The sequence below is a fragment of the Lepisma saccharinum genome, chromosome 3 (assembly GCF_977018435.1).
Source record: "Lepisma saccharinum chromosome 3, izLepSacc3.1, whole genome shotgun sequence".
NCBI classification, from domain to species: domain Eukaryota; kingdom Metazoa; phylum Arthropoda; class Insecta; order Zygentoma; family Lepismatidae; genus Lepisma; species Lepisma saccharinum.
In genome coordinates this window covers 34,452,538-34,476,114 of record NC_139231.1, presented here as the reverse complement: position 1 = coordinate 34,476,114, position 23,577 = coordinate 34,452,538, and the positions used below count along the sequence as shown (strand labels likewise).

Sequence of the window (23,577 nt, the reverse complement as noted above, 5' to 3'; positions counted from 1 at the left end):
AAACTATACTTAGAGAATAGGGATTATACTTTACCTGTCTTTCTCTGTCAGGAGAAACTTTTATATCAATTGATCGGTCGTACATGGTTGGACATTATTCAACCATCTTGGAGGCGATTATTAGTTACAGCCAGTGTTCATTCAACTAACTCAGTACAAGGTACTATTACTAATGCTGGTGCCGACGACCTAAGGCGAGAAATTTCTTCTAGATACGAGAAAATCTTTGATGGTGATTTGTCCAAGCCCGTTGCACCTTATTTGGTCAATATACCACTGAGATCCAACTCTGCACCGATATTTCATAGACATTACGAAGTTCCTTATGGTATTCAAGACTGTGTTCAGGACTCTATTCAAAATCTAGTGAAAGTAGGGTTATGGGAACCGGTCGAATATTCTGATTGGGCCTCGCCACTTGTTGTTGTTACCAAGAAAGATGGCTCACTTCGTCTCTGCACTGACTTCTCAGGTACGGTGAATAAAATGACTGAAAACGTCAAGTTTCCCATTGCTAGAGTCGAGGATATTTTCTCTAAGTTGGCCAGGTGTAAATACTTTACGGTAATTGACCTTCAAATGGCTTACGGACAGTTGGAACTTTCTGAAGCTGCAAAACGCATCACTGTCGTCAACACACCTTGGGGATTATATAAACCTCACAGACTACCTTTTGGCATAAACATAAGTGGAGATCTGTTTCAAATGGTCCTAGCGAAGATACTAGATGACATTCCCGGAGTTTCCTTCTACTTTGATGATGTCATCGTTGGAGGTGAAACATTGCAAGAATGCTTCACACGCACGTGTGATGTCCTGAATCGTCTGACCAAACACAATGTCAAAGCGAGCGCCAGCAAAAGCCAATTCCTAACCTCATCTATCGAGTACCTAGGATACAAGATTGACGTCACTGGTATACGGCCGTCAGACAAGAACTTGGAGGCCGTCCTAAATTCTCCACCGCCTCAAGACAAATCACAATTATGTTCCTTCATCGGGATGATCAACTTTCATCGAAAGTTTGTACCCAACTTAGCTTCGAAACTTCAGTTTTTGCTTTCTTTACTCAAGAAAAATGTCTCTTGGAACTGGGACGATAACTGTCAACACGAGTTCGACATCATCATGGCGGAACTTTGACAGGTAATTCCTATTGTGCCTTTCAACCCAACAAAGCCAGTTGTATTTATCACTGATGGCTCTCCTTTCGGCTGTGCGCAATTGTGTCATCGAGTTGATAGCGGTCTACAGACCATCGCCTGCTCTTCTACCACCTTCAGTGAGACGGAGCGGAGATACTCCCAGGTAGAGAGAGAAGCTCTAGCCATAGTTCACGTATCAAGCGATTTCACAAATTTTTACTCGGATCCAAGTTCGAGATTGTTACAGACGCACGTGCTGTAAAGTTTATATTTTCTCCGGATCGAGCCATTTCAAAACATTCATCCAATAGATTGATGAGATGGGCTCTACTTTTATCTTCATACCAATATAATATAATTCATTCCAGCAAGGTACAAGTAGCTGATATGCTAAGCAGGTTGCCTACGCAAACACGTGACACAATACCAGCTGGATAAGAACAACTTCATGCATACTTCGGGTCCATTGAGGAAGCTGTAACTCCTCTTTCTCGAGTCTCAATACAGAACGCCACTTCAGAAGACCCACTGCTCTCATTAGTTGTCTCTTGTGTAGTAAATGGTTGGCCAGATCAACACGACACGTCTACCGAACAAAAGAAGCTCGCATCTTTCTTCGAAAGAAGAGCTCACCTTACGTACGAGCAGGGAACGCTCATGTGGTCGGGTAGACTTATCATTCCCACAGTTAAACGGAATGAAGTTTTTAGAGCTTTACACGATGGACACATAGGTTCAACTCATATGAAAGAGTTGTGTCTATCCAGATTTTGGTGGCCAGGCATGTCAGCAGAGATTACGGATTTTGTAGCGAGCTGCAATACATGCCGAGCTAATGCTCCTAAGGTCCGCAACGGACCCGATTCTTCATGGCCTCTCGCTTCGTACGTGAACGAGAGATGGCATATATACCACTTTTTCTTTGCAGGGCGTAGGTTCCTACTGATAGTAGACGCCTTCAGCAAGTGGACAGAAGTATGGTCTGTACACACATTGGACACAAAGGAAACGATCCGCTGGCTTATGCAATCTTGCGCCACGCTAGGGAAACCAAATACTATCGTATCTGACAACGGCCCAACGTTCACTTCTCTCGAATTTCATAACTTCTGCCTTAATGGTATCAAACATGTTACTTCACCACCTTATCACAGGCCTAGAAACGGCTTAGCTGAACGATACGTTCGTACTGTCAAAACCGCTCTTGTCAAGCTTATAACTGACAAACCCAATCTGAGCATGCTTGAACTTGATATGGGGATCGCCAACCTTCTTTTCATCCTTCGGAACACGCGACTGGGTGGAAAAGGAAGCCTACCAGCACTTTCGGTCTTGAAACACCAACCCAGATTTTGGTGGGAACCAAACAATGTGCCTCTGTCGAGGGAATCTTCGTTCAAGCCGAGGAAGTCAGCAAAGTTTCAGAACGACTCTTCATCGAGATATGGTACCTTTGCCATCAACTCAGCAGTTTGGGTTCAATCACCTAAGCACGGTACTCCAAATTACATCCCAGGAGTTGTTATTCATCGTATTGGGGATAGCATCCTTTACGAAATCATGCTAGAAGATGGAATCAAACGAGTGGTACATCCCAGGTGGTTGAAGAGACGTGTTTCACGTGACACTGCAGATGACAACGACTTCAACGTTACAATACCAAATAGAAATTCAGCCAACCCCGGTGGAACAGTACCAAAACCTACCCCAGGCAGAGCCAGATACCCAGGACCAGGTCCTAGCACACCTCACTCATCTTCGAGAAGGTCTACCAGGATTCGCCACCCAACAGATCGATACGGTTATCAGCATACATGATTTTTTTAATGGGACACCTGGAGGGATGATACGGTCCAGGTATTAAGCATATGGCTACAAGGTATGGTCTTCATGGCCAGAAGAAGAGGAATCATAAGCAGATGAATTCTGTGTAATTCTTGTTGTATCATCATTCAATGTACTTGAATGTTCCGGACATAAGTCCAGTTTTCTATTAAATGTGTTAATTGTTCACCGTCTGGTTTTTATCTTGTGCAACTTAGTATTAACATACATTATTATGTCCTTCATTCCAAACCTATCAATTGGATTCTAATCGGTAACTTTACAAAAACTTTCTTCACGCTGGAGACACGAAGTTCCACGTCTTTATAATGGCTTCTGACAGTTTCAGTGACCGATGTAAACCGAAAGCAGGGCACGTCAGGTGAACTAATTTAGGGTAAAGCACTTTTAATTCAGCTCCCGGTTTAACAATATATGGAGCAGTATCGCTGAGAAATAACAATACACTGTCATATCATATCCCTTCTGGCCACAAGAAAGCTAACGAGTCATTGAAAAATTTTGCAATAGTGGAATGATTTACTCGGTCAAGTATTTGTATGTTAAGAAGAAATGATCTGCTGCCTGCTTTCATACCACCAACCACAGCACTACACAAGCACTGTCTTACTGCATCTGTGGAATCATCTATAGAAATCCATATGTTTTGGTGCTTCAGTTCATCCCGAATATTACAAATTACATCTTGAAAACACCGTGGTACATAGTTTTGCGCAATGTGGATTCATCTGGCACCCTTTTGTTTGTGTATTTTTCTAAAAACTTACGAAGCTGCACGTTATTCAACTTCCACATCGCAATGTTGGCACTCACTAATGCTAAACACAAGTCTTTGGAAAATGTATCACTTGAACTCGATTGTTCACCTACATTGCTTGTAATCAGTTGCTGATTTAACTTAGATTTCTTCTTAAGCCTCTCCTTATGCAGTGTTGTATTAATATGCTGCACAATGTCATATTTTTTCTTTGCAGAAACACTCTTTTCACACGCTAAACAAAATAACACACTGCCGTCCTCACTACAAATATTATTTCCAAACTTGTTTACGTATTTGCGTAACAATGCTGATTGAGATGTTTTTGCGGGTGGCATTACTTAACTTAATTACAGCACCAAAAGAACACGTGAACCTCAACTAACACAATGCAATGCATTACGCAACTCTGCAACTGGGTGAGATAACAGTTGTGAACTCAAGCATTCACCAAGCAAGCCAGTCGTAACACGTCTGTGACTTGGAATGGCATGATGTGGATCGCGTCAGCTGACCTACCAGGAAAAGAGGCGGGAAATTCCCATGCGGCTATTTAGAAGCATTGATCTCATCATCCCGACGCAGTCGTGTTATTGAAATAGAATTGAAATATGACAGATTTGGGTAAAATATGCTATTTTAAATCAAAATCATAAAATAAGCAAGCATAACAGTTTCTTGCAGAAATAAGCACTTTCAACCTTAGTTAAATAGCTCATCAAGGTATGTAATACGAAGTATAACCTTTCATCTTACCATCAAAAGTCTGGAAAAAAATATGCATTTTGCTTATAAATCTAGGCTCTAGTGATTAGCATCATGCTGTGCCAGGCTTCACCCAAGTACCCATTTATTGGAGGCTGGGTGAACTCCAAGACACTCATTATGCAGGGATAAAGTTGGAAAAATTCACAACCCCGTGAATCAAAACTGGGTCTCCTGTTTGGCTGTCAGACACAATAAAGCCTGGACCACTGTGGCTCCAGTTAATGGTTGAATAAGCATAATAATACTAGCCTGTTGGGTCCACAATTCACATGAGTGAAGTTTCCGTATTAAATTAATATATCCTTCTGTCAGGACTGCTGGAAGTGGTGCACAATGGGGATCTCCTGCAAGAAGTTCACGAGGTGATCCACGCACTTGCATGTCTGTCATTTTTACCTGAAAAAGCATACACAACTGAACACAAGTTTCACATAGGCATATACTTATTCAAAATTGTTTAAATTTACTAAACATTTTCATTAATGCAAAATTTTATTGAAAAATGTGAATTGTTTAATTGCAGTGAAATGCAAAATAACTAGTGGAACCTTGATTTCATATTTTTCTGATAACAAGGTGAAAAAAAAACTTAAAATGTGGAAAAATGTAAATTCCAGGGAAATTTTACTGGAAATAAAACTCTATACAAATTTCATAATGGTAGGAATAAGAAAATCATCATTATGTTTTACATGTTTTCTGATATTGTCCCTTACTTGCAAATTGTTCCCGAGTTTTAAAAAATTCAAGGAAAATTACAAAGGATCTCTTTTTGTGCTGCAGACATTTTGAATTGATTATACTATCACAAGAGGAAGACCTCAAAATCAAACTCTATAATTTTGAAAATTTTATGCTTTATGCCTAAGATTTATCCATACCCTCTTAACTACCTCATTTTTTTTGGCAGCTTCACAGATTTTTTTTTCCAAATCTTCAATTATAATCATTTTGAATATACAGACTGGGATTTTCAATCAGTTGTTTCAAGATTTGATTCCATTTTAAACTGTAGGTCCAGTTCTAATTAACCTATCTGAGTACTAACAAGGGAGGTTATCTAAGTGTCCCCCTCCAATTTCCATGAAACTTGGCAGGTGTATAGAGGGGACCAAAGGAAGAAATACGTGTTTTTTTGTTTTGGCTAAAAAAAACTGTATTAGGGGGCAAACCCCCCCTCTCAAATGTCAAGATGAGGACAAATTGAAGAGGGGATCTGACCCCTGTGTCCCCCTCCGATTTCCATGAAACTTGGCAGGTGTATAGATGAAAGCAAATGAAGAAATATGTGTTTTTTTGTTTCGGCTGAAAAACTGTTTTAGGGGGCAAAACCCCCTCTCAAATGTCAAGATGAGGACAAATTGAACCCCCACTTCAATTTCTCCTCATCTTGACATTTGAAGGGAGGTTTTCCCCCCTAAAACAGTTTCTTAGGTGAAACACAAAAACACGTATTTCTTCCATTGGGCCCCTCTATACACCTGCCAAGTTTCATGGAAATTGGAGGGGGACACAGGGGTCAGATATTCACTTCAATTTGTCCTCATCTTGACATTTGAGGAGGGTTTTGTCCCATAAAACTGTTTTTTATCCGAAAAAAAAAACACGTATTTCTTTTTTGGTCCCCTCTATACACTTGCCAAGTTTCATGGAAATCTGAGGGAACACAGGGGTCAGATCCCCTCTTCAATTTGTCCTCATCTTGACATTTGAGAGGGGGTTTTGCCTGCCAACTTTCATGGAAATTGGAGGGGGACACAGGGGTCAGATCCTTCACTTCAATTTGTCCTCATATTGACATTTGAGAGGGGGTTTTGCTCCCTAAACAGTTTTTCAGCCAAAACAAAAAAAAACACATATTTCTTCCTTTGGTCCCCTCTATACACCTGCCAAGTTTCATGGAAATCGGAGGGGGACACTTAGATAACCTCCCTTGCAAGTGTGAGCAAATAAATAAACAAATAGACTGGGATCTTATTAGAGAAGTCTGCCAAACTGGCTTATTAACTTAGCAGACTGCTTTCACATAGGTAACCTGTGGATATGTTTCTCTGTTTAATTTTAAAGTGTAATCCTAACCTATAATAGTTCACAAATTAATGATCATACGAGGGCAAATCAAAAGTCTTTGCGCCTAACTATTTATTGCCAGATTATAAACCATAGAAGAAAAACAAGATATACAAAATTTTCTACGTACTTTTTGCTATTTTTCCACATAATCACCACACCTATTGAAGCACATGTCCCACCTTACCACAAGTTTTGCAATGCCCATTGCATAGAAGGTGGCCGGCTGATCACGGACCAACGACGAACAATGTTTTGCACTTCGATGTCATTCGTGAACCTCTGTCCTGCCAGGAACTTCTTCAATGGAACAAAAAGATGGTAATTACTGGGGGCTAGGTCTAGGCTGTACAGGGTATGCTCCATAATCTCCCACCTCCGTGACTGAAGTTTGGTGATTGCTTTTTTAACCACGTGTGGTTTCGCGTTGCCATGGAGGAAGAACACGTTGCTCACTTCACGAATACCCTGACACTGACACTTTTTCCTAATGGCTGCTCACAGATAGGAGAGTGTGCGACAGTAGCGTTCTGCATTGTTGGTTTCACCTCTTGGCAGGAGCGGTCCTCGACTGTCCCAAAACACTGTGAGCATCAGTTTACCGGTCGATGGTGTTGTTTGGAATTTCTTCTTTACTGGCCAGCCGGGATGTTTCCACACCATGCTCTGCTGTTTTGACTCGGGAGTGTAATGCAGTATCCAAGTTTCATTGCCAGTGACAATGAGGTCCCGGAAACTGTCACCCTCGTCGACGCAACGCTGCAAATGATTCAGTGACATGACCATTCGCTTGCCCTTGTAGACATCATCAAGAAGCTTAGGAACCCAATGATACAACACCTTGCGGTATCCCAACGAATCGTGAACAATATCGTAAACACTACCATCGGAAATGCCAAGTTCAGTGGCAAAATTCAGTGGCAATGTCCTTCAGATGAACACGTCGATCAGCTTTCACCATTTCATCAACACGGGTAATGTTGTCCGGTGTCAGCGAGGAACGAGGTCGGCCCGATCACTCATTGTCCTCCACATTTTCCCATTGATTTTCAAACTCCTTGCACCACCACTGCACACTGGATATCTGTGGCTGTTTGTCCTTTGCACCATAAAAAACGAATAACACTTCGCTGCTCATAAGGCATGGACTTCCTGAGCACTCCAGCCATCTTTGCCAACTGATAACAGCACCGTGCCGTGGAAGAAATTGGAAGTTACAATAAGGCAGTTCCAAGAAAAGCCTACTGCATCGCTCGTATATCTCGCTTTTGTAATAACACTTATAACAAGCTAGAAAAAAATTAGGCACAAAACTTTTCGATTTGCCCTCGTATGAACATGTTTCAAAATCACGTGATCATGCCACCTATGGCTTAACCAACCGACTCCATAACCTTGAACATGAGAAGTCTTTGCACAGATTATTCCTACATTCATCTTATTCATCACTCTATCAGATTCTAAATCCACAATAAAAGCCTTTAGCTTCTTAGCTTTCATTCAAGTGAAAATATCAGCATAATTCTTTAGTGAAAGACAATTTGTATAGTTAAGAATTTTTAAATACAGTAACATGAAATTCAATAAAAATAACAAAGTAAAAAAGTAAAGTGCTCCCTTGTGCTTTGCACCATGCCATGAAGGCATATAGGAAGTGTGGAGTTAGGGCACCACACTTTCTTGATCATGGCTGAAGGTGGGGGTGATGTGATGAGCACCATGCCCCTGGCCACCTTTACTCCCTACAGTTTCCTCCAGGTACCCACTTTATACAACGGGTGCAGGAGCCGCTTGAACAGGTGGAAAAAATCTGTTCTCCCCTACTGGGGATTGTACCCGGGTCTCTCGTGTGGTAGTTAGATGCCCTAACGACTGAGCTACCATGGCTCACCAATAACATGTTGCAAATAAATAAATAAAACATGAACACATACAGTGGCGGCTTGTAACCACAAATTCGCAATTATCTCGAAAACGGCTCATTTGCGGACCCACGTTTACTGAGGTTTTTTTGCATCTATTACCATGTACTTTCACCTGTGTCAGTTTGCACTATAACTTATGAGACACCCTGTATAAAGTTAATAGTGATGCATCATTCATGAAAGAGTCATTCAAAAGTAATGACTCTCGCTTGTGAGCAGTGAAGGACTTCTTCACTAACAATGAACAACAAATTCAAAAAGTTGTGTGTGTGCCAAGACTCCCTTTCACCAAGCAACTACTACCCTTCTATTGCTTCTACCAATTACAATTATTATTAACAGCTCAACTAATTGATTTAAATGTACACTGGTGAAAACAATTAAAGGGACAAATGGTATTTGTTAAAAGAAAAGAAAAATATGGAACAGCGAGAAGCAAAGAAAGGAGCAGACGATAGCTACGTGTGTTGCGCACGAACCGTGCCACGCAGTTGTCGATGACGTCGTACGGCGGTGACGCTGTGATTGCGTGTGTGTAGAGGTACCCAGTTGCTCGGCGTGGATCGGAGCCCCAGTACGTTGTGAAACACCGTAACATTGGGCAATCCGTGTGTTTTGAATTTCTGTGTTTACCCATCGTTAGTATGGCGAGTCAGCATCGTTTAGATGATGCTACAAGATGGAGGATAGTTGGAAGACTCGAGGCAGGCCAATCACAGGCAATCTGTTGTAGGGACCTCGGGGTTCCGAGAAATGTGGTGTCCACGTTTTGGAAACAGTTCACAGAGACAGGAACAGTGGTCTGCCGACGTGGTCAAGGCCGCAAAAGGGCTACAACGCCGGCTGAAGAGCGTTATTTGCGACTTCTCGCCAAGAGGGATAGGTCCGCGACAGCAACACAGCTGTCTCGAAACCTGTATAATGCAACAGGGACATCAAGTTCACGCATAACAGTCGCCCAGAGACTGCATGAAGGTGGGTTGTATGCGAGGCACCCTGTAGTGTGCATCCCTTTGTCTGTGCAGCACAAAAGGGCCCGGTTATCATGGAGCAGAGAACACCTGTATTGGACGGATAATGATTGGGGGCACATTCTCTTCAGTGATGAGTCGCGATTCAGTCTGGACAGCGACTCAAGACGTGTTCTCATCTGGCGAGAAACGGGGAGTCGATATCGGCCCTCAAACATTGTCTAAAAGGACCACTATGGTGGAGGGGGTGTGATGGTGTGGGCAGGCATCATGGCAGATAGGCGTACGGACCTTCATGTGTTCGATAGAGGTTCTCTGACAGGTCAGCGATACAGGGACAAGATCCTTGCACCCTACGTGCGACTTTTCCGCGGAGCATATGGACCGCAGTTCATGTTTATGGACAACGCCCGTCCACATAGGGCGCAGTTGGTGGATGAATACCTTCAATCAAAGGATATTCAACGATTGCCGTGGCTTGCAATGTCCCCTGACCTTAATCCCATAGAACACGTATGGGACGCCCTTGGACACTCAATTGCAACCCTCCAACCAGCTCCAACCACCATCGCTGAGCTCAAGTGTGCCTTAGTGCAAGAGTGGGTGCGGTTGCCACAGGAATTGCTAAGGACCCTCGTACACAGTATGCATCGCCGATGCCAGAGTTGTATTGCTGGACATTTGGCATTTTTGGTTTTCATGGGTGGCGGTTGTACCCATGTTTGTTTTCTCATCTATTGTTTTGTTCTGGGATGATATTGTGGCCATGTTTGGCGTTATTTCGTTGTTATCTTTTGTTTTTGCATTAAAAACCATTTGTCCCTTCAATTGTTTTCACCAGTGTATCTTGTAAAACTTATCTTCTTCTAATTATCTTCCCTTCCACGTATTTTGTGGCATGGACATACAGCATATGTACAAGCATATATTTGACTGATTCTTGTACAAAGAAGGCGAGACATTGTGGTGGTAGGTGGAAGAGCAGAGGACGAGAAGTGAAGAGGGTCCTCTCTATTTCTCTTATCTTACCCAGCAGTACACAGTCTGAATGAGGGTAGGGAATCATTTTGTTGTTGTTTTAAGTCCACTTTATGCACAGATAGGTTAATCGGGACTGGACCTACAGTTTAAAATTGGATCTGAACCATGTGGCGGAGGGAGTCATAGCGCAGTGCCACAATGTTAAGAGAGGAGGGGCCATGGCACACCTCCACAACTCTATGAACAATGGGTGGAACAGTGCCATGCCTCTGAACAATGAGAGTGGGTGGGCAACTTCTGGCCCTCTACTTTATGTACCGATGGGTTAATCACTACTAAGAGTCAAGCCTCGCAGAGATATGTTCACAATTATGATGTAAAGACTAACTTACTGCTAAAATTACCAGAAATTAAATGTTTCAGAAAGTTAGGGGAGGGTTGCGAAAACTTTTCCAAGGTGTTACGCAGGGAACCTTGATTATAGTATGTTCATATTAACTAAGGAGAAATTGCAATGCAAGCAAAATCTTCTACTTTTAAAAATCTTGTTCCTGTGAAACATTTTATAATAGTAGGTAAACAATGGACATATTTTGTTCCCCTCCCTCCCACAACTAAAAGTACTGAAATTTGAGTTAAGTACTAAAATTGTATTTACATCTCACAGTGTAGGTTGGGCATGGTTGAAAATAAATGGAAAAAAAAAACAACATACAATCCATGAGGTAAGACAATGAAAATGTTTGTGAAATAAATAATACATGACCTTTCCCTTTTTAAATAATAAAATGTATGGCATCTGAAATTATCGTTTAATTCTTATTATGCACTGAAAGATTGCATACAATCACCACTACACAGCAGACTGAGTTTGCTTTTTCTTGCCCTGCTGTGGTCATAGAATCCATGAGGTAAGACAATGAAAAAAGTTTGTGAAATGAATACATGACCTTTGCCTTTTTAAATAAGAAAATGTATGGCATCTGAAATCATCGCTTAATTCTTATTATGCCCTGAAAGATTGCATACAATCACTACACAGCAGACTGAGTTTGCTTTTTCTTGCCCTGCTGTGGTCATAGAGGAGCCATCTGTTAGGTAAAGTACTCATGAATGAAGTATGGGGAAAGGAAAGGGCTTTGAACGAATTAATCAAAGACAGGAAGGGAAATGCTGTGACTCTTTGAACTGCCAGAAAGAACCGTGAAGTAACATTGAGCCTGGAGGTGCAAACATGTGCTACATATCTGAGGAGCATTTTGTTGACTTACTTTCTCACATTTGCTACAGTATTAAAACTAGTGATCGAAAGAAAGAAACAATATGTAGATACATGTAGTTACTAATAAAAAGTTGACATAAATATATGGGATTTCTGTGCATGCTATTGTACTGCACTTCTGCAGCATGAAATACAACCTGAATTAAGATTTTAAAAAATTAAAGAAAATAAAAATTCTCTCATGGGACAAAGTAATGACAACAAGCATGTACAATCAATTTTTTGTGTGTGTGTGTGTGTGTGTGTGTGTGTGTGTGTGTGTGTGTGTGTGTGTGTGTGTGTGTGTGTGTGTGTGTGTGTGTGTGTGTGTGTGTGTGTGTGTGTGTGTGTGTGTGTGTGTGTGTGTGTGTGTGTGTGTGTGTGTGTGTGTGTGTGTGTGTGTGTGTGTGTGTGTGTGTGTGTGTGTGTGTGTGTGTGTGTGTGTGTGTGTGTGTGTGTGTGTGTGTGTGTGTGTGTGTGTGTGTGTGTGTGTGTGTGTGTGTGTGTGTGTGTGTGTGTGTGTGTGTGTGTGTGTGTGTGTGTGTGTGTGTGTGTGTGTGTGTGTGTGTGTGTGTGTGTGTGTGTGTGTGTGTGTGTGTGTGTGTGTGTGTGTGTGTGTGTGTGTGTGTGTGTGTGTGCGTGCATATTTATTTATACATATCATTACATACATTTATATAATATTTATTATTTACAGTATTTTAAAGAAATATTTGTTGTTTCAATCTGATCTGGATGATGATAATAATGAATACCCTTGAAATACAGAAAGTTGAAACCCTCATATTCTAAATCTGTATATACAGCCATGGCATAACATGCAAATACGTTATGTTATAAAAATACACTAATAAAATTCAGGGGAACCTTTAACTCTAAAGTAACTATTCACTAATTTTCAGCTTTACACTATTTTTTGCAAATATCACTCAATTTTTTCATGTAAAATACCTAGACTATAAATGCTTACATGTATTATGTTACCCTTCCACATACCTTTTCGCCAGGGTTAGTACTGTAAAACATAACACAAGGGAAAAGCTCAGTGGCATCAACATCCTCAAAAGCTAGTCTTGGTTCATCTCCATTCTTCCCAAAACTCACGGTGCGAGAATCCATATCCAAGACAACAGTTACATAATCCCCTTGAGTGAAACTTGGTAAGCTTAAGGACAATTCACCATTGTGATATAAGTTTCCACTGAAAATAACAATAAATATCAGTCCAGTGTAAGAATGTCAATGGTCGGCATAAAATTTGTTTAAAAAACATGTAAGGACAGATCAATTAAATTTTTTGAGGTAGTGAAGCTGCAAGATGGAATAGATCAGACTCAGGAAAAGAGGTTTGGGCATATGAAAGGGATGGATCCAGAAAGACTGCCAAAGAAGAGGCAGGGTCGGACCACAGTGGAACAAGAGGAGTGGTAGAAAATCTAAATATGGAGATGCTTGACTGCTATGCTAACCCAACTAGAGACTGGAAACTGTGAAGGGTAATTAGATATAAAGAAAATGGGGGAGAGGAAAATGGAAGGCAAAAACAAATAGAAAAAGATGGATAAAAATCAACTTGTTCCAGCAGAACATCAGATTCATCATCTTTGTCAACTCACTTGAAACAGTGAGTGAAATATTCTGATAAAAATGAATACATTATTAATATCTTAGCACAAAATGCAAGCTATGCTTTATTTGAATTGTTGCTTTAAGTCCACTTTATGCACAGAAAGGCTAATTGGAACTGGACCTACAGTTTAAAGTGGGATCTGATCCACTATGTGCCTCCACTGGGTATATTGAACCTGGGATCCCTTGATTACAAGGCGAGGACGCAACCACTGCGTCTTCGGGGGTCTTCGGGGAGGCCCTCACTATGCTTTAATTAAAATATATATTTTACCTGTAAGCTCTGTAAAGCCACATATCTGAAGTTGTCCTGTGGCTGTAATCCTTTACAGGGTGTTTTGCTACTCCAATACAGGTACCTTCATTGCCCTTATTCTCCTTAACAATAAGAAACTTCCACTGGTAGCAACCTGAAATATTTTTTCATGATAAAAATAAGGGATACACCATTTTTTTTGTTCTTTTTACAATCCAATATGAAATGGTACACATAAAGTTCACAACATGAATGATACACATGCCAAAATGGCATATTTAGGGATCCCATTCATTTTGGCCTGACTTTTCAAGGCAATTTTAAAATAAATTTCTAGACAGTTCTTTGGTGATTTAACATGTTATCAAACAAGACAGTCAAGCAATACATTATAACTATGTTATGCCTAGTTTATTTTCTGCCTATTATGTCTTTCAAAGTTAAATTCAATATGGACATTCTATCTTTACATTCTATCAATTGGTTTAGTAGAAATACTTTTGCTTTTGACAAAAATAGATACAATATCAATATTCAACAACTGCTGCTTAATAATCCAAATAATCTTAATAATCTAAATTGGAACCAAAGTCTTTGCCATGCAATGGAACCCACTGCATCTGTACCGCAAGCTGCACTTCTTTCCGGTTTCCAGAAACTTCTGAAAGAAAATGCTACTAGAAATATCCAGAATCTAGGAACATGACATACCTATTGTTGTGGCAGAAAAAGAAAAGCAAGAGATGGTTTTTTGACAGAATGAGATACAAGAAGAAGCAAGTTATGGAGAGACAACTTAAAAAGATGGTTGTACTGAGATTGCGACAGTGCTGTACATGATGATAGTGATATTGTTTTGCTGTGTATGTTAATATTGAGTCAATAAACCTGGGTTCAAGATAAGTCATCTATGGTATTATTTTTACATCATGTCCTGACAAGGCTCATTTCAGCCATAAAGCTTTATAACTATACCATGCAAGGACACTGGACAAGGTACTGTTGGCATGGCAATCTTCATCCGAAAGGAATGCCACAACTGCATACCTCTGTTCAGGGATTTGGGGGGAACAGAGAGAGTCCTACCCTTTCAAACATGCCTACACGTAAGACTGCATATTTATTGTATTTGATTCTATTTCTATTTTGGCTAATTTACATTACATTTCTACCTACCTAGATTAATCACAAAAACAAAGATAAACTGTTCATGATGGATGCGGTAAATGCAGTTTAAAATTACTTACGTGAAGTTTTGAAATTTCACGTAAGTAAAGATACACTGATTAAATAAATGATGGGACAAACCATAACACATGCATATCTAACCCAAGATTTGAACCTAAGACTAGGGGCTTTGGAGTATGTTGTGCTAACCACCACACCACAGAAGCATGCATACATCTGATTCATATGAACAAATACCTGAAGATATTCCGGTGGTACCAAGTCCATAACCACGGCCTCCAGGTCCATGAACTAAGGTCTGGCTATTTTCCACTGAACAACACAGTGTTTTATCTGGATCAAAACCTGCTTCTTGAACACACAGATTTTCCTCTGATCTGTTGTCTTTCAATAACGTACTTCCTGCAAAGATATTTCAGAAAAAGAGTATTAGGTCACATCTTAACTTATGTAATGTGAGATTTAGTGCTTGAGAACATCATACATCAACATTAAGGCTGACCTATTAGTATAAATATATCATTATCAGAAAGTATGTACTTAATTTAATCACTAATGCCAGCCAATCGATGCCTTTCTGGAGTATGTATAAAATGATGCAATATGTGTATTTTTCTAAGTGTGTGTGAATAGTGTGTGGCAATAATGAATTTATTTATCCCTTAGGAAGCTTTCACACCAAACTGACAAGCGACACAAATAAATCCAATCTTTCATACCAGAGTGACAACAATAGCACATTGAGCTCTCTTGCATTGTTGGTTGCATGTTATTCAGACTGGGCAATTTTCTCAATAGTGTGCATTCCATCACCTCAGTCTGTTGGTTGCACATGAACAGTGAAGGTTTTTTTATAGAGGGGCCATATCACTTGATGCTTATCACCTCAGTGTGGCAGTTGCATGTAACATTTCATTATTGTTTGTAGCTTTCATTTTGTTATGAAACCTGTCTTAGATGGTTAAGCTATTTTCCATGGTATTAACCTCAACACAAAAGGCTTTAAAATGTTATTTTTTTTAAAAAAGGTTTAAAACATGGAAGCTTAAAATAAGAAATCGCCAAATCCTCACTTTAACAGTGAAAGTATTTTTATCTTATTTTAACTTTCCTAAAAGTCTGTGTCCTTGAATAAAAACCGAGGTGGGTTTGAAACTTTGGACTTCATTACTTAAAGTAGACTTTTGGTGTACTTTAAGTAATAATGTTGAAGACACATGGCATGAATTCTTATAAAAATTGTCTATAAGATTTATGAAACATGCAATAGTAACACATGCAGAAAGGGACTAATTACTGAGAAACACTGTTTTAGGTTAATCATGATTATGAAGATGAACTGGTGAAGTGCATAATGGGTTGAATACAATAGCACAAGCATCCCTTACCCAGGATTTTAACATAGAAACCTGGAAAATTACCTGGGCTATTGAGAGACTGAAGCTTCCTCTGAAGTGCCTGCCCTTTCCTTAAGGCATCTTCATCTGCAATAGCTTGAGGAATGGTCCACATATTGGCAGCAAGTTGACAAAACAGTTCACGAATAACCTAGAAAGGGAGAAAAAATATGAAATTTAATGAAATGAATTACCTATCTTCCTGTTACAGTAGAAGCCCAATTTTACGTTCTCCTGTATTAAACATTCATCTTCAGAGATCCAATAGAGTAAAATGCTATAATTTTTTCTGGACTTTACATTTTCGCACATTATAAGTTTGTCACCTTGTTCGTCTAAAAAATGTCAATTGAAGTTTCACAGTATATATTACGTGTTACATACTACATATCTTGAGATTTCTCACACACTCTGTTACAGAAAGATATGGAATTAATCCAATTATTAAATTATATAATGACTAAAGAAGTTCCACTAAGAAATTGTAGGTATTACAAAGTTTTCACAACATGTACTTTGAAACAACAAACTGTTGCACTTAATATTAAAAATCTTATTGCCTACCAGAAATTGAAACAAGAATCACAATTTAAATCAACTATACATTTAAATACAGCGATACCTATATTTTTAAATTTTATTATTAGGAACCCGTAACGAAAACATATAAAAAAAATGCTGGAAATGAATGAATCAGAAAAGTAAAAGGGAAGGGGTGAACTCAAATGTCAGAAGAAAAGACTGCACAATTAAATTTTTTGAATGTACCAAGTCATATCATAAATTCTGTTACAAAGTTTAGACAAGGATTGCAACACTGGTTGGTAAGGTAACCCCGCAATGTTGGATCAAACAACAACCAATATCATTGTGTGTTTGGCTGTGGTAGCAGAAAGGTGAATTTCACTGCGAGTCGAATGGAGTGGGGTGTATACGAGAACTGTGTGGCACCATCGAACATTTTCAACACCCTGAAAAAACTGAATATCAGCAGGATGACACAGGGACAATTGAGGACCACCCCAGGAAAGGCAGATTCGACAAAATCCAGGAAACAAACAGTGATGGCTCGAGAGCTGAACATTTCGAAAATGTAGATGTCGTGTGTGCTCCGAAGTGACCTAAGACTCCGCGCTTATTGGCGAAGTACTGGTCACTTCCTCACTCCACAGCTTAAGGTCCAGAGGGTGCAGAAAACAAAAAGGCTCCTTCAGCGTTATGCAAATGGTGGCCACAGGAGGATCCTTTTCACGGATGAAAATATCTTCACGATTGAAGAATCTTACAATCGTCAAAACGACATCCCAGGAAGCTCGTGAGAACATGCGACGGATCCTCAGAGGCCATCATCCCACCTCAGTGATGGTTTGGTGGGGGGGGGGGGGGGTTCGTACGACAGCACAATTGACCTCCACTTCTGTGAACATGGTGTGAAAACATTTGCAAAAGTGTACCAAGCGACAGTGTTGGAGCCACTTGTGAAATCGTTAACTCGCACCATGTTCAACAATGAGCCATGGAGCTTCCAGCACGACTCAGCACCGGCCCACAAGACAAAGACCACACAGGAGTGGCTTCAGATAATTGTGCCTAATTTCACTGCTCCGGCTGATTGGCCCTCCAGCAGCCCCGACCTCAGCCCATTGGACTACAGGTTGTGGTCTGTTTTGGAGGGCACGGTCTGTAGGAAGAGGCATCCAAACCTTGCAAGTCTCAAGCATTCTCTTGTGAAGGCAGTGGCGGACTTTCCCCTCGAGACCGTGCATGCTGCGATTGATGACTGGCCTCAGAAACCTCAGGCGTGAGTGAAGGCCAGAGGTGGCCATTTTGAACAGTGATTGGTGCTCTGTGTTGGCAAGACCTGTACCTTTGTAACATCCAAATATTAATACATTAGCTTGCTCACTGTGCCTGTTGTCCATTATTAACTTTGTAACAGAATTTATGATATGACTAGGTATAATGCATTGAAAAGAATTTAACAACAGTAAAGAAGTAATATTATGGATTCTTAGGGATAAAAGCAAGACATGCAGTGGAGGTCAAAGGTGAATTAATGACCTTCTCTTGTGGGTAGGCATGGGAGAAAACTGCATTTGGTTGCCCCCTATTAACTTCAATTAAATTGTACATTTATACACATGCGATTTTCCCATCTACTCAGATAACTGGTAATTGATTGTTATTTTTTGAAGTCTCATGCAAGGGGCAAACACTTACTGTTAGACGTCACGGGAGAGATCGTCTTTATATATTGCTATTATAATGTTCCAGATCCAATTCACAGTGGAGCCACAGGCAGAATGATTCAGATCCCACTTTAGACTGTATGTCTAGTTCTGATTAGCCTATCAACTGATTGATTGAAAGTGAGCTCAAAACAAGCTTCATCAAACTTTTGCATTTTGTATGTCAAAATGGGGAAATTGTTGTTTGCTCTTATGCAAATTGACAATATATTGTTACATTTAGGAGTCTTGTGGGTTTTGATCACCTCCTTGGCCAATATTTTTCCTGTATATAACATGTTTTTTTTCTTAATCAATCCCAGTGCCGCTACCAACAATAAATATTGTGTGAAATATTTTGAGAACCATGACTGTAATTACAGACCTAGATATCAAGGGTTCTTTGCTTAGCCCAATGAATTCCTTCCTGCATCGTGCACATACTATTTCCAGAAAGGTTATGAAATTTATCTATCAGACACGTGTGTGTGTGCACTTCGAGCTTCATTCTGAATACCTGATATATTCTTACTGAGAAGAAAACCTTAAAATTAAAAATAATTAACACTAGAATCCAGCCTGTATCCTATTTTATTCCCATCAATCAGTTCTTATTCAATATCACATAATGAAGGTTATACATAATTCTTCATAAGCACTTACATTTTTCCATAGTCAAGAACAAGTTTCAGGTACCCTCCCCCTTTCCTTCTTGGTCAATTGGGAAGCTTTCTATTACAGCATGGGGAAAGAAGTAAATCATGATTGATTAAGACCTGTTGTCAATTCTTTAACTATGTCTTTGTGAAGGTGTGTGGGCAAACAAAAGCCAGTAGCATTCTTAGATTGCGTTCAAAGCCTGAGGAAAGAAGCATTTAGCAACTGTTGGTTTGGCAACAGTGCAGTTGTTCTCTAACTGTACACTTTCTATTCAACATGAGATCCACAAAGTTCCTGTATTTTCTTCATGTGCAACATTAGCCCTTTCCTTCCTTACAGTCTTCTTTTATAACATTGGCACAATTTTGGGAAACGTACCAAACAAGAAACAATATTTACAGCAAATGTAAGGTAAACATCCTATTAGTTAACATGCAATTTGCTGGGACCTGGACAGCTGAAAGTATTAAGTAGGAGAACAAAAAATGTGAGAGCATAAAATTGGGGTTGCACTGTACATAACAAAAGTGGCAAAAGTGTTATCAATTACAGAATATTTAAATAGCTGAACAGTAAAAAGATTCATAAAAAAGGTAAAAAAAAAGGTAAAGTGTTCCCCTGTGCATAGCACCACGCCATGAAGGCGTATAGGGGGTGTGGGGGTAACGCCCCACACTTTCTTGATCCGGTCGTGAGTGGGGGTGATGTGATCAGCATCACGCCCCTAACCGCCTTTACCCCCCCAGGGTTTCCCCCAGGTACCCATGTTATTCGACGCTGGGTGGGCGCCGGGGCCGCTTTCACCGTTAGAAAAGTTCCCGGATTTGAACCGGCCGGGGATCGAACCCGGGACCTTGAGCATGGTAGTCAGACGCGTTACCGACTGAGCCACCGCGGCCACTTCAAAAAAGATTCATACTTCCATCAATAAACCAATGCACTCATATGCCCATATTATCAATCATTTAATTTCAAATAAGAATACTTACTTGTTCCTTGTGTTCAGCACTGCAGTTACTATTCAAACTTGGAAGAACAGTTCCCAGCAGTTGCAATGCAAGGAGTTTGGGTCTCAGCGAATGTATCCTTGGAAGTTTCGAATCACTCTGTTGCCCTACGATGGCTAGTAATGTATTTGTCCAATTCTGCATTGCAAGTAGAGAGCGAACGATGCTACTGGAAGCTACATGTCGAATGAAAACTAAAAAGTCGCCCAAGCTTCTCTCGATTGTCTTCGGACTTACTTTGACCTCAGCTAGATTGCTCCACTTCAATATATCTAATTTATTTTGTTCCTCGCTTGCATCTCCTTCGACTGAGCAGCCTGTTTCTGGAGCTTTCATGCCATTTTGTGATGCTTTGTCTTCTCTCGGAATAAAACTGAGCAGTCGTTGCAGTTGTGAGTGGATTAAATCAACAATGTTCTTCACAGCTTCACTTTCCAAAAGGTTGGAATACATCCTGAAAGGGAAAGATTAAGTTGTCTTTAACAAAATAAAATAAGGTAACAAATACAGGGTGCATACGAATAAAAATTATTTTAGACCATCTGACATGTCAGAATCCTGTTTGATCAAGGGTGTCTAATACTAAAAATGATGTGCATTACTTGCACTTATTAGGGTTTAACTGATACTGATGTCAAATATTATTCCCAATTCTCATTGATACTGATGTTTTAATTGTAACAATTAGCAGCTGTTCAAAATACTGATAAATATTAATATGTAAGTATTCCACTGCAGTTACATGCATCAATTTACCATGTTTTACCATGCCTCATGCATGTGCATAGCCTCTCAGAATGAGAACTTTCAGAGTGTGTGCTTTTCAAATTTGTGCAATGTACAAAAAAAATTGTACCTTGAAAACTAATTGTTGTAGAGATAAACTTCATTTTCTTCTTCATCTTCTTCTTTCAGAATGGCAGGGCTTTAGCAGAGGTGAAATGTATACATTACACCTCCAACAATGAATGTTAAAAAAAGGACAGGAAAAACATTTTTTTTTAATAAATGGGTATTCAGCGTGTCTCTGTGGTCACCACAATAGACCTAAATGAATGAAAAAATTTAGTACGTAGCAGTGGTACATTTCTACAACCATGCAAAGTTTCATTGAAAATAGACTGCTACTTCTTTTGAAGAACATAACGGCTTGTTAAAAGTGGTTATATATTGCTTTAAGTCGGGGCTGGGCTGGGACTGTCAACAGGGTGATGGGAACTTTCATCATAAGGAACCAATTAAAGTGCAAAAAAAAAAAAAGATCGTTAATTGTAATAGAAATGCATAGCAATGTTGTGTCAAGTGCATGTAACAAACCTATCCTGATAGAAAAATTTCAAAGTGCATACATTGAAACCCCGATTTTACGTTCCTGGATTATACATTTTATTTCTTAATATGTTCATCCAGTCAGGCCCCGGCAAAAGGCCATGTTAAATAATAGGATGTTCACCTCAATTTTATGTTCGCTTCTAACTCCCGTTTCCCGCTTTATACATTTCCAGAGCCGTGAGCATGATTTAAAATTTGCCAGAAACATGTTCTGTTGACCATAGGACTTCTCCCTTCCTTTTCTTGTTCTCGCATTCAACACGCTACCTTGAACTTTCAAAAATTACTGGTGCTAGAGGAGGGAGGGAAGAGGCATGGTTCCCAGGAAGGGTGGGGGAGGAGGTGCACAAGTTGCATTAGTTATACAGTACCTTTCTTGAGGGACACGAAGGAAAATGGCACTTCTTGCATTCCCCGTGAATATGAAATGGGCCCATCCTTCTGCCGCTGATTCAGACAACAAGCGCACTGTTGCCAAACAGATTCTCTATAAATGCTGCCTCCCCTAGAGTTTGAACACAATGTGTGTGATTGAGGTGTCTTTGTTTGCCCTTCCCCTCCACAAAAATGCGAGTGGAAAATTGAAAACGGGACACGATCACCATTCGCTTCTTTGCCCACAAATTTACGGAATCCTTCCTAGTTGACAGGAACGTAAAAAAGAGGGGGACTTGTTTGTAAAAACTTTTCCTTTCTTCCTCTTTGCAACGTTGAAAATGGAAAAATGAAGGATTTGCCATACCGGATAACAAGTGCACTCTTTCTTCAATGGAAATTCGTCTATATCATATGGTTATCAGAATGAAGCTGAAAACACACAAGCTAAAGTGATCATTTTTTTTCTATGGGCAGATAGGGCAATATTTTACTCACTGACAGAAAAATATTCGTGTGAAATCAATTGTGTGGAGGGGAGGTGAAATTGTGATAAATGATTCTTCTATGTGAGGCAGAGAATGTTTTGTCTATGCATATTGCGTGAGTCGTCGTTGTAAAGTGATGGGGCCAGGAAAAATGAGAATAAACGAGGGGTCTGGCAATATTTTCTGAGAGCAGCCAAATGTAGTGCACATCTAAATGCAATTAAAATGCATATTTTGGCCAAAAGAATAAGGGGGCTAGCCAAGCATGGTTCTGATAACATCACCTTCAAATTGGCAAAAAAATCAAAGAATATGCGAGGTAAAGGCAGCCAGAGCATGGTGCTGATCACACCATCTCCCACACACACACACACACCCTACATATATGTGTGTCAAGGTATGGTGCAAAGTGCATGGGAAACTCAACATTCACCTTTTTTCTCATTTGCGGGGGGAAAAGGGGCGTTTGCTTTCTCTAGGCCCCTATGGTATCACTAGTCTTGTAATTACTGACAAGTGCCAAGTATTTCTGCCCCGAATTTCTTGATCGTGTGGAAGTGAGCACCCTTACAGGAGACATCTTAACCAATTAACATAAAGGCGAAAAACCTTTCCTCTGGGGTCTAAAATTACACAGTTGCTTTTCAACCTGAATACGTGCATTCACCCAACATAGCATACTGCAAGTGAAAAAAAAATATGCTCATCTTTCCCCCACATGAGCTCATTACTCTGGCACTGTGCAGACCTAGTAATTGAAGGATTCAGCCCATTTCTCATTCTTTAATGTCCTGCGTCGGAAATCTTGCTCATATGTTTGAAGCTTTGACATGACAACATGGGAGAGCTTCAAGCAGTGATCCTTCTCCCCCTCCCCTTTTTCCTTCTTTCTTCCTGCAACTTGGTCGGGAATAAGCACACTTCTGATAAGTCTTATTCAACTGTATTGGCGCCGCTCCCCCACCTGTTCATCTCCCCCTTCCCCCCATTCCATTACAAACCGGTGGGAGGGGTGTCTGTGAGCAAGGGGCAGCTGACAACCAGTGCCAATATTTCGTCTCGTGGCTCCAGACATATGACTCATTCACTCTGAAGGGAAGAAAAATGGCATTGTTTTGAATCTCCTTTCCCAAGGTTGTTTTGTTTCGACGATTAGGAAACACGAGCACCAAACACAAAGCGAAACATGAGCTCCAGACACAAAGCAAGGAGTTAGAAGAAGACAAGCTATTTTTTTTTCTTGTTCTGCCTACTGATATACACCTTGAACTCACAGAGCAGACCTTGAACTCAC

The 23,577-nt window shown here is 40.2% G+C and overlaps 1 protein-coding gene across 2 annotated transcripts in view; it reads right to left on the bottom strand.

The window, feature by feature from the left end:
• Nucleotides 1-23,577, bottom strand: part of LOC145984969 (putative E3 ubiquitin-protein ligase HERC1) — a 309,625-nt gene that overhangs the window by 182,922 nt on the left and 103,126 nt on the right. For both annotated transcript variants that reach the window (XM_083118420.1, XM_083118421.1), the window contains exons 27-32: nt 20,071-20,542; nt 16,218-16,344; nt 15,034-15,198; nt 13,627-13,762; nt 12,720-12,924; nt 4,765-4,911 (exon numbers count right to left, since the gene is read on the bottom strand). In XM_083118420.1, the coding sequence (XP_082974546.1) occupies nt 4,765-4,911; nt 12,720-12,924; nt 13,627-13,762; nt 15,034-15,198; nt 16,218-16,344; nt 20,071-20,542 (1,252 nt within the window). The remainder of the gene's footprint in view (nt 1-4,764; nt 4,912-12,719; nt 12,925-13,626; nt 13,763-15,033; nt 15,199-16,217; nt 16,345-20,070; nt 20,543-23,577) is intronic.